At 49.8% G+C, this 12,008-nt stretch overlaps 1 protein-coding gene across 1 annotated transcript in view; it reads left to right on the forward strand.

Annotated features, from left to right (window-relative positions):
* Positions 1 to 324: 324 nt before the first annotated feature.
* si:ch73-62b13.1 (uncharacterized protein LOC100002270 homolog) overlaps positions 325 to 12,008 on the forward strand; it is a 44,248-nt gene continuing 32,564 nt past the window's right edge. The window contains exons 1-2 of the mRNA XM_041216336.1: positions 325 to 395; positions 7,745 to 7,932. Of these exons, the coding sequence (XP_041072270.1) occupies positions 7,788 to 7,932 (145 nt within the window). The 5' untranslated portion in view covers positions 325 to 395; positions 7,745 to 7,787. The remainder of the gene's footprint in view (positions 396 to 7,744; positions 7,933 to 12,008) is intronic.

Consider the following 12,008-nt stretch of genomic DNA (forward strand, 5'->3'; position numbering starts at 1 on the left):
GAGAGAGAGAACCTCCCCTACTCTCCTTCCCTGGGACCTTTCCCCGATCATTTTAATTCCACAGTATAGTCAGAGTGGAGAGTCCCGTTCGGTTGCTCTTGCCCGCTCTGTGTCCAGGAATGTGTTAAAACTGCAGAGAGCGGTGAATTCACACAGTGTCTGTCTGTCTGTCTGTCTGTCTCTCTCTCTCTCTATATATATATCGGCTGCTAAATCAGCGGGAGTCTGCATTGCCCCAGTCTGTGGGACTGCAGCTCCTGAAACCTGCCCGCCTCTCTCATTCTGTGAGCTGGGAACTCCGGGGCTGTCCGTATCTCACAGAATCCCACCTTCAGCCAGACCCCAGACTCTAACATGGATCTGAAGGGGACTGAGGATGATGAATCCAGGGGGAGGTGAGTGTGTGTTGAGGGCAGGGTGGTGGTGGTGGGGTGCTGGTGGGTGGGGGGTGTAGAGAGAGGTTGGCGAGTTCCCAGAGACTTTAAACACCGGCTCCAGCCCCTGAACCTTTTTGGGTTTTGTCTGTGACCCACTTCCAAAAACTCCCAAGTACTTGAAAAAAAAAAGGAGATTCGCTTGGTCCTTTCTAACCGTTTTCTCTGAGAGATTTTGGAAGCATTAATCCTGGAGATTTTCCTCTCTCTCAAGTTTCTTTATTGCTGAATGATTGGGGAGATTGAAGGACGAGAGAGGCAGCGGCTCCAGATGTGTAGATGTTCCGAACCCGCACTCCTGGGATGTGGAACCTCACTCCCTGATCTCTCCCAGCTCTCGGTATCCCAGACGGCTCTGTGCCTCTGGGAACCGCAGGAATCTCTGATGTCCCGGCCTGATTTTGGGCAGGAGCGGCCGGATTTTCCTTTTCGTCCACCTCGGTCCGAGAAACGGTGGAAACGAATGTTAAACTAGAGCTGCTCAGAGAAAAGGTGCGTGGGAGAGCAAGGCTGGAGAGGGTACAGGACTGTCAGTGTACACATTGTGTCCCTGTGCTGCCAGAGTGTACACAGTGTCCCTGTGCTGTCAACGTGTACACACAGAGTCCCTGAGCTGTCTGTGTACACATTGCCCCTGTGCTGTCAGTGTGTACACACAGAGTCCCTGTGCTGTCAATGTGTACACACAGACCCCGGGCTGTCAATGTGTACACACAGACCCTGGGCTATCAGAGTGTGTACACACAAACCCAAGGCTGTCAGAGTGTGTACACACAGAACCCGGGCTGTCAGAGTGTGTACATACACACCCTGGGCTGTCAATGTGTACGCACAGACCCCGGGCTGATAATGTGTACACACAGATCCCTGGCTGTCAGAGTGTGTACACACAGACCTCAGGCTGTAAGAGTATGCACACTCATACCCCGGGCTGTCAACGTGTACACACAGACCCCAGGCTGTCAATGTGTACACACAGACCCCGGGCTGTCAGAGTGTGTACACATAGACCCCGTGCAGTCAACGTGTATATACAGACCCCGGATATCAGAGTGTGTACATATGAACCCCGGGCTGTCAATGTGTACACATAGACCCCGGGCTGTCAGAATGTGTACACATAGACCCCAGGCTGTCGGAGTGTGTTCACATAGACCCCGGGCTGTCAGAGTGTGTACACGTAGACCCCGGGCTGTCAGAGTGTGTACATATGGACCCCAGGCTGTCAATGTGTACACATAGATCCCAGGCTGTCAGAGTGTGTACACATAGACCCCAGGCTGTCAGAGTGTGTTCACATAGACCCCGGGCTGTCAGAGTGTGTACACATAGACCCCAGGCTGTCAGAATGTGTTCACATAGACCCCGGGCTGTCAGAGTGTGTACACATAGACCCCGGGCTGTCAGAGTGTGTACACATAGACCTCGGGCTGTCAGAGTGTGTACACATAGACCCTGGGCTGTCAGAGTGTGTACACACAGACCCCGGGCTGTCAGAGTGTGTACCTAGCGGCGTTGTGAGTGGGATTGGACCTGGGGAGAGAATGGATTTTGAAAGTGGTGAGGGCTAGGATTTGGGCCTGGAGAGAGGGGTGTGGTGTGTTGATTTGGGCCTGGAGAGAGGGGTGTGGTGTGTTGATTTGGGCCTGGAGAGAGGGGTGTGGTGTGTTGATGGGTGAGTGAGTGGGACAGGGAGGAGGGGTGACCAAGGGAATGAGAGGGACACATTTGGGGCACGGAAAAGTTTCTGGGTTAGTTGCAGGTTTGACTTTGTCAATGACAGAGATGAATTCACTGGTAATTTTTCCAGGTAATTCTGTTTTTGTTTTGGATTTCCAGCATCCGCAGTTTTTTTGTTTTTATCTCGAAACGTCAACTCTTTTCTTCTCCGCCGATGCTGCCAGACCTGCTGAGTTTTTCCGGGTAATTCTGTTTTTGTTATGAATTTACTGGTTTGTTCGGTGAATTTCGGATTCACCTTCATCGTCTCAAGGGCAATGAAGAATCGACAATAAATATTGGCCTTGCCAGTGAAGCGCACATACCAAGAGTGAATTAAAAAGTGTGGCAATCAGGACACATAAAGGTGTTATGTAAATGTAAATTGTTGTTGTCAGGCATGGCACCTTCGCTGTCTTCTGACAGGACCCCTTCACTCAGCCCTGCTCCCTTAGTCTCTCCCCTCTCAACCCCTCCTCTGCCCTGCTCCTTCTCAGCCCAACCCCTCTCAGCCCCTCCACTCAGCCCCCCCTAACCTCTCGTCTCCATCTGCCCCTCCCCTCAGCCCATTCCCTCAGTCCCTCGCCCTCTTTCGGCCTCTACTCTTCTCAGCCCTACCCATCTAAGATACCCCTCACATGCCCCTGCCCCTCTGTCAGCCCCCCTCACATATCCCTCACTGTCCAGCCCCTCTCAGAACCCTCCCTCTCTCAGCCCCACCCACTCTCACAGCCCCTCCCCTCTCACAGCCCCTCCCACTACCCCTCCCCTCTCACAGTCCCTCCCCTCTCACAGCCCCTCCCACTACCCCTCCCCTCTCAGCCCCTCCCCTCTCACAGCCCCTCCCACTACCCCTCCCCTCTCAGCCCCTCCCCTCTCACAGCCCCTCCCACTACCCCTCCCCTCTCAGCCCCTCCCCTCTCACAGCCCCTCCCGCTACCCCTCCCCTCTCAGCTCCTCCCCTCTCACAGCCCCTCCCACTACCCCTCCCCTCTCAGCCCCTCCCCTCTCACAGCCCCTCCCGCTACCCCTCCCCTCTCAGCCCCTCCCCTCTCACAGCCCCTCCCGCTACCCCTCCCCTCTCAGCCCCTCCCCTCTCACAGCCCCTGCCCTCTCGCTTCCCCTCCCCTCTCAGCCCCTCCCCTCTCACAGCCCCTCCCGCTACCCCTCCCCTCTCAGCCCCTCCTCTCTCACAGCCCCTCCCGCTACCCCTCCCCTCTCAGCCCCTCCCCTCTCACAGCCCCTGCCCTCTCGCTACCCCTCCCCTCTCAGCCCCTCCCCTCTCACAGCCCCTGCCCTCTCGCTACCCCTCCCCTCTCAGCCCCTCCCCTCTCACAGCCCCTCCCGCTACCCCTCCCCTCTCAGCCCCTCCCCTCTCACAGCCCCTGCCCTCTCGCTACCCCTCCCCTCTCAGCCCCTCCCCTCTCACAGCCCCTGCCCTCTCGCTACCCCTCCCCTCTCAGCCCCTCCCCTCTCACAGCCCCTGCCCTCTCGCTACCCCTCCCCTCTCAGCCCCTCCCCTCTCACAGCCCCTCCCACTACCCCTCCCCTCTCAGCCCCTCCCCTCTCACAGCCCCTCCCGCTACCCCTCCCCTCTCAGCTCCTCCCCTCTCACAGCCCCTCCCACTACCCCTCCCCTCTCAGCCCCTCCCCTCTCACAGCCCCTCCCGCTACCCCTCCCCTCTCAGCCCCTCCCCTCTCACAGCCCCTCCCGCTACCCCTCCCCTCTCAGCCCCTCCCCTCTCACAGCCCCTGCCCTCTCGCTACCCCTCCCCTCTCAGCCCCTCCCCTCTCACAGCCCCTCCCGCTACCCCTCCCCTCTCAGCCCCTCCCCTCTCACAGCCCCTCCCGCTACCCCTCCCCTCTCAGCCCCTCCCCTCTCACAGCCCCTGCCCTCTCGCTACCCCTCCCCTCTCAGCCCCTCCCCTCTCACAGCCCCTCCCGCTACCCCTCCCCTCTCAGCCCCTCCCCTCTCAGCCCCACCCACTCTCACAGCCCCTCCCGCTACCCCTCCCCTCTCATAGCCTCTCCCCTCTCGCTACCCCTCCCACTACCCCTCCCCTCTCAGCCCCTCCTGTCTCACAGCCCCTCCCACTACCCCTCCCCTCTCAGCCCCTCCTGTCTCACAGCCCCCATCTCCCAGCCCCCACCTCACAGCTCCTCCCATCTTGCTACCCCTCCCCTCTCTCAGCCCCTCCCACTCTCAGGCCCTCCCTCTCTGAGCCCCTCCCTCTCTCTCAGCCCCACTACCTCTCTGCTCAGACAATGTCACTGGCTGAGGTTTCAGCAGCTAGTCTACCTATTAATAATTATCTATGGTGTTATGTATTATTTAAAACTCTGTCTATGATTTGATAAACTCCCAATGTATCAGTTTCAGCAATTGCTGAGTCTGTTAACAATGAGTCTAAACGGAGACTGGGGAAATTGAGCCACAGAGTTTATGCTTAGATTTTAGGCAGGTAGTGCAGGACTGCCCTGGGTCTATCCTGCTTGCTAATCGGTTTTCCATTTTGGATGCTGTTGAGGGCGATGGTTCCCCTGGGGAGTGCAGCCAGAGCCAAGCTGGTGGCACCACCGGTGGCTCAGAGGGGGAGGAAGAAGAATGGAAGGGCAGTAGTGATTGGGGATTCCATAGTCAGGGGATCAGGACGGGCATTTCTGTGGCAGTAAACGTGACTCCAGGCTGGTGTGTTGCCTCCCTGGTGCAAGGGTCAAAGATGTCATGGAGCGGCTGCAGGACATCCTTCAGCAGGAGGGGGATCAGCCAGAATGTGTGATCCACATTGTTACCAACAGCATAGGTAGGAAGAGGGATGAGGTCCTGAAAGCAGATTTCATGGACTTAGGAAGGGAATTAAAAAGCAGGACCTCAAGAGCAGTAATCTCAGGATTATTCCCAGTGCCACATGCTAGTGAATTTAAGAACAGGAAGATTGATCGATTGACTAGGTGGCTGGAGAACTGGTGTAGGAAGAAGGGCATCAGATTTCTGAGGCATTGGGACCGGTTCTGGTGCAGGTGGGACCTGTACAAGCTGGACGGGTTACATCTTAACAGGACTGGGACGGTTGAACTCGCAGGGAGATTTGCTAGTGCTGTCGGGATGAGTTTAAACTAGCTTGTCAAGGGGGTGGGAACCTGAGGGGTGGCCCAAATTTGAAGGATGTAAAGCTGGTAACAGGAAGTAGTAACGAGACCAGGAGGCAGGAGAAACAAAGCAGAGCATTGAGTATACTTCGAATGTGGAATGATGTCAGAAAGACAAAGCTTAGGGCACTCTACCTGAATGTGCGCAGTATTCGCAATAAGGTAGATGATCTAAAGGCACAAGTAGAGGTAAATGGGTGTGGTATAATTGCCATTACGGAAACATGGCTGCATGGTGACCAAGACTGGGAACTGATTATTCAAGGATATTCAACATTTAGGAAGGACAGACAAGAAGGGAAAGGAGGTGGTGTTGCGCTGATAATAAGGGATGGGATCAGTGCATTAGTAAGGGAGGAGCTCAGATTGGAAGAACAATGTGTGGAAACTTTTTGGGTGGAGCTAAGAAACAGCAAAGGGCAGCAGACATTAATTGGAGTTGTTTATAGACTACCAAACAGCAGTGGTTGTGTGGGGCATGGTATTAATCAGGAGATGAGAGAACCTTGTAGCATAGGCAGCACTTTAATCATGGGTGACTTCAATCTACAGATAGACTGGGTAAACCAATTGAGCACTAATGCTGTGGAAGACGAGTTTCTGGAGTGTGTTAGGGATGGTTTTCTAGAGCGGTATGTTGAGGAGCCGACTAGAGGACAGGCTATTTTAGATCTATTATTATGTAATGCGGAAAGGGCTAATTAATAATTTTGTTGTAAAAGAACCTTTAGGGATGAGTGACCACAATATGATAGAATTTTACATTATGTTTGAAAGTGAGGTAGTTCACTCTGAAGCAAGGGCGTTAAAGTTGAATAAAGGAAATTATGACATCATGAGGGACAAATTGGCTGAGGTGGATTGGGAAAATACATTAAAGGATATGACTGTACATAGTCAATGGATAATCTTCAAAGAACTATTACATAGCTTACAGCATCTATACATTCCTTCAAGGTACAAAAACCCCCAAAAAAGTCAGTCAACTGTGGCTGACAAAGGAAGTTAAGGATTGTATAAGATTAAAAGAAAAGGCTTATAAAGTTGCCAGAAGTAGTAGTTAACATGAGGATTGGAAGTTTTTCAGGATGTTACTAACAAAATTGATAAAGGAGAGTTGATGGACGTAGTATACTTGGATTTTCAGAATGTCCCCCACAGGAGGTTGATTAGCAAAATAAAAGCACATGGGATAGGAGACAATATACTGACATGGATTAAGGATTGGCTAACAGGCAGAAAACAGAGAGCAGGAATAAATGGGTCATTCTCGCGTTGACAAGCTGTGACTAGTGGGGTACCACATGGATCAGCACTCGGGCCCCAGCTGTTCATAATATATATCAATGATTTGGATGCGGGGGGACCAAATGTAACATTTCCAAGTTTGTGGATGATACAAAGCTAGGAGGGAATGTGTGGTGTGAGAAAGATGTAAAGCAGCTACAGGAGAATTTGGACAGACTTAGTGAATGGGCAAGAACATGGCAGATGGAATATAACGTGGAAAAATGTGAGGTTATCCACTTTGGTAGAAGGAACAGATGTGCAGAGTATTTCCTAAATGGTAAGAGATTAGGAAGTGTAGATGTACAAAGGGACGTGAGTGTCTTTGTCGATAAGTCACTTAAAGCTAACATCCAGGTGCAGCAGGCAATTAGGAAGGCTAATGGAATGTTAGCCTTTATTACGAGAGGATTTGAGTACAGGAGTATTGAAGTCTTGCTTCAATTGTATAGAAGCTTGGTTAGACTGCACCTGGAGTACTGTGTGCAGTTTTGGTCGCCTTACCTCAGAAAGGATATTATTGCCATAGAGGGAGTGCAACGAAGGTTCACCAGACTTGTTCCAGGGATGGCGGGACTGTCTTATGAAGATCGATTGGGGAAACTGGGCCTGTATTCTCTAGAGTTTCGAAGAATGAGAGGCGATCTCATTGAAACCTACAAAATACTTAAAGGAATAGACTGGGAGATGCAGGTAAGATGTTTCCTCTGGTTGGGGAGTCAAGAACCAGGGGGCACAATTTTAAAATAAGGAAGAAGCCACTTAGGACTGAGATGAGGAGAAATTTCTTTCATCAGAGGGTTGTGAATCTTTGGAATTCTCCACTCCAGAGGGTTGTGGAAGCTCAGTCATTGAGTGTGTTTAAGGTAGAGATTGATAAATTTCTAATTAACACTAACGTAAAGGGTTAGTTTGGAAGATTGGAAGGAGGTAAATGTCACCCCACTATTTAAGAAGGGAGGGTAAAACGTGGGTAAAATGCATTGAAGTGGTTAATTCAGCCATGAATGTATTGAATGTTGGAGCAGGCTTGATGGGCTGAATGGCCTTCTCCTGTTCCTATGTCCCTATCTAGTTTGTGTAAGTGCCTCTGGCTCCCTGGGAGCCCAGAGTTAACCTGGCCACTGATTGGATGTCTTCTTTCTCTCCTATAGCTGGAAGATGAGGAGATTGTAGCCGCGATGTAACATTGGGAGGATGGAGTGTTCCTGGAAAACTATCATTCTCCTGGTCTGCGCTTCCTTAGGGATTCAGTACACAGCCATCCGATCCCTGACCGCCAGCATCACATCCCATTGCCCTGGCACAGAGACTGGGAAACAGTGTCACTCCCAACGGAGAGGTAATGTGTGGGGGTGGGGAGTGGATCTTTGGGGAGTGCAGAACGGGGAGTGCAGAACGGGGAGTGAGGAATGGGAAGTGAGGAATGGGGAGTGGGGAATGGGGAGAGGGGAATGGGAAGTGAGGAATGGGGAGTGGGGAGTGAGGAGTGTGCAATGAGGAATGGGTAGTGAGGATTGGGGAGTTGGGAGTGGAGAGTAAGGAGTGGAGAGTGGAATGGGGATTGAGGAACAGGGAGGAGGAATGGGGAGTGAGGAATGGGGAATGAAGAACGTGGAGAGGGAATGGGGAATGGGGAGTAATGAATGGAGTGTGAGGATTGGGGAGTGAGGAATGGGGAGTGGTTAATGACGAATGGGGAATGAGGAATGGGGAGTGTGGAATGGGGAATGGGGAATGGGAATGAGGAACGGGAAGTGGAGAATGGGGAATGGGGATGAGGAATGGGGAGTGGGGAATGCGGAGTGAGGAATAAGGAATAGGGAATGAGGAATGGGGAATGAAGAATGTAGAGAGGGAATGGGGAGTGGGGAACGAGGAGTAATGAATGGAGTGTGAGGATTGGGGAGTGAGGAATGGGGAGTGGGGTTTGCAGAGCAGGAAATGTGGAATTGTGACTGAGGAATGGAGAATGAGGAATGGGGAATGGACTGTGAGGAATGGGGTGTGAGGAATGAGGAACGAGGAATGAGGAGTGGGGAACAGGGAGTGAGGGAGGTTGAGTGGAGGATGGGGAGTGTGGAATGGGGAGTGAGGGAAGGAGAGTGAGAAATGGGGAGTGGGGAATAGGGAGTGTGTAATGGAGAGTGTGTAATGGGGAGTGGGGAGTGGGGGATGGGGAGTGGGGAATGGGGAGTGTGTAATGGGGAGTGTGTAATGGGGAGTGGGGAGTGGGGAATGGGGAGTGGGGAATGGGGACTGGGGGATGGGGAGTTAGGAAAAGGGAGTTGGGAGCAAGGAATAGGGAATGAGGAATGGGGAGTGAGTAATGGGGAGTAGGGAATGGTGAGTGAGTAATGAGGAGTGGGGAATGAGGAATGAGGAATAGGGAGTGGGGAATAGGGAGTGAGGAATGGAGAGTGAGGAATAGGGAGTGAATTAATGGCACAAATAGAGGTTAATGGTTATGATCTTATAGCCATGATGAAGAGGTGGTTACAAGAAGATTAAAGCTGGGCGCTAAATATTCAGTGCTATGTGACTTTTTGAAAGGGCAGGCAAGAAGGAAAGGGTGGTGGGGTAACTTTGTTAGTATGAGATGGAGTACGTACGATAGCAAGAAAGAATTTTGGTTGGAAGATATAGAATCCATATGGGCGGAGGTAAGAAATAAGAGGGGGAAAAAGACACTGATGGGAGTAATCTATAGGCCCCTGATAGTAACTATAGCGTAGGACAGAGAATAAATCAGGAGATAACGAAGGCATTTAAAAAAGACAGTATATTAAGCATGGGGGTGACTTTAATCTTCATGTAGATTGGGAAAATCAAATTGGCAGAGGTAGACATGAGCAAGAATTCATAGAGTACATTCGGGACAGTTTCCTAGAACAATATGTTGTGAACCCAACCAGAGATTAGGCTATTTGGCTAAATAGTAAGGAGGCAGGCTTAATAAATGATCTCAGAGTAAAGGATCCCCTAGGAAACAGTCACCATAACATGGTAGAATTTAGCATTCAGTTTGAGAGTGAGAAATAGATTGGAAACAACTGTACTAAACTTATATAAGGGTAAGTACAATGGAATGAGGGCAGAGTTGGCTGCAGTGGACTGGGAAAGGAGTTTAGCAGAAAAAAACGGTTGATGAACAATGGCAGATGTTTAAGAAAATAGTTCATGACTCACAACAAAGATAGATCCCAGTGAGGGAGAAGGATTCAAGGAAGGGGATAAACCAACCATGGTTAACCAAAGAAGTTAAGGACAGCATCAGATTGAAAGAAAAAACAGCATTAAATGTGGCAAAGATTAGTGGTAAACCAAAGGATTGGGAAAGTTTTAAAAACCAAGAAAAGATGGCCAAAAAAATAATTAAGAGGGAGAAAATAAACTTTATGGGTAAACCAGCAAGTATTATAAAACCGGACAGTAGGGCTTCTTTATATATATGAAAAGGAAGAGAGAGACCAAAGTGAACATAGGCCCCTTAGAGAATGAGGCTGGTGAAATAATAATGGGGAGCCAGGAAATGTCAGAGGAGTTGAATAAATACTTTGCATCAGCCTTCATAGTAGAAGATACTAATAGCATTCCAAAAATACTAAATAATCACGGGGAGGAACTAAATACAATAACCATCACTAGAGAAAAAGTATGAGGGAAACTAATGGGGCTAAAGGCTGATAAGCCCCCTGGACCTGACGGGTTGCATCCTAGGATATTAAAGGAAGTAGCTAGGAAGAGATAGTGGATGCATTGGTGGTAATATTCCAAGAATCCTTAGATTCTGGAAAAGTCCCAGAAGATTGGAGAAAGGCCAATGTAACATCCTTATTCAAAAAGGGACGGAGACAAAAAACAAGCAACTATAGGCCAGTCAGCTTAACATTTGTCATTGGGAAAACGTTGGAGTCTTTTATAAAGGACGTAACAGCAGGGCATTTAGAAATACAAAGGGCAAAATTTTGCCGTCGGCAAGCAGGGGGCGGGGCCCGCTCGCCGACCTCATCCCGCCCCATTTACATTTTCAAGGAAGGCGGGGGCGCAGCAAAATCAGCTGCGGGCCTGCCGACATGTCAATGGCCAATTGAGGCCATTGACAGAGTCATTTAAACCATTAAAGGACCTGCCCATCCAACCTTATCAGGCAGGCCAAGAGCCCCAGCGGGCAATAGAAAAAACACGAAACCTCATCCACCGGTGGATCAAACAGAATCACCATGGCTTCATGAAGGGGAAATCATGCCTAACAAATTTATTAGAATTCTTTGAGGAGGTAAATAGTGTGATAGATAAAGGGGAATCAGTAGAACTAATATATTTAGATTTCCAAAAGGCATTCGATAAGGTACTGTACATAAGGCTACTTAATAAGATAAGAGCCCATGGTTTTGGGGGTCGTATGGATAGAGGATTGGCTAACTAATAGAAGACAGACAGTTGGAATAAAGGGGGCATTTTCAGGTTGGCAACCTGTAACTAGTGGAGTGCCACAGGGATCAGTGCTGTGGCCACAATTATTTACAATATATATTAATGATTTGAATGAGGGAGATGAATGTACTATCACCAAGTTTGCGGATGACACAAGAATAGATGGGAGGCAAGTGGTGAGGTTGACACAAAGAGTCTACAGAAGGATATAGACAGGTTAAGTGACTAAGCAAAAACTCGGCAGATGGAATATCATGTGGGAAAATGTGAGTTTATGCACTTTGGCAGGAAGAATAGAGGAGCTGAATATTGTTTAAATGGAGAAAGACTGCAGAAAGCTGCAGCACAGGGATTTGGGGGGTCCTCGTGCATGAATCCCAAAAAGCTAACATACAAGTTCAGCAGATAATAGAGAAGGCAAATAGAATGTTGGCCTTATATCAAGGGAAATCAAAGGGAATCAAAGGCAATTGAGTATAAAATTGGGAAGTCTTGCTAAAACTATACAATGCACTAAACTATGCAAGGGTAGATGCTGAGAGGTTGTTTCTCCTTGTGGGAGAGTCTAGGACCAGAAGGCATAGGCTCAGAGCAAGGGGGTGCCCATTTAAAACAGAGATGAGGAGGAATTTCTTCTCTCAGAGGATAGTCAATCTGGAATTCTTTACTGCAGAGAGCTGTAGAGACTGGGTCATTAAGTATATTCAAGGCTGAGATAGACAGATTTTTAATCAGTAAGGGAATCAAGGGTTATGGGGAAAAGGCAGGAAAGTGGAGTTGAGGATTATCAGATCAGCCATGATCTCATTGAATGGTGGAGCAAACTCAGTGGGCCGAATGTCCTACTTCTGCTCTTACATCTTGTGGTCTTAAGGAGTGGGGAATAGGGAGTGAGGAATGGGGAATGAGGAATGGGGAATGAGGAATGGGGAGTGAGGAATGGGGAGTGAGGAATGGGGAGTGAGGAAAGGGGAGTGAGGA

Source organism: Carcharodon carcharias, chromosome 21, assembly GCF_017639515.1.
Source record: "Carcharodon carcharias isolate sCarCar2 chromosome 21, sCarCar2.pri, whole genome shotgun sequence".
Taxonomy (NCBI): Eukaryota; Metazoa; Chordata; class Chondrichthyes; order Lamniformes; family Lamnidae; genus Carcharodon; species Carcharodon carcharias.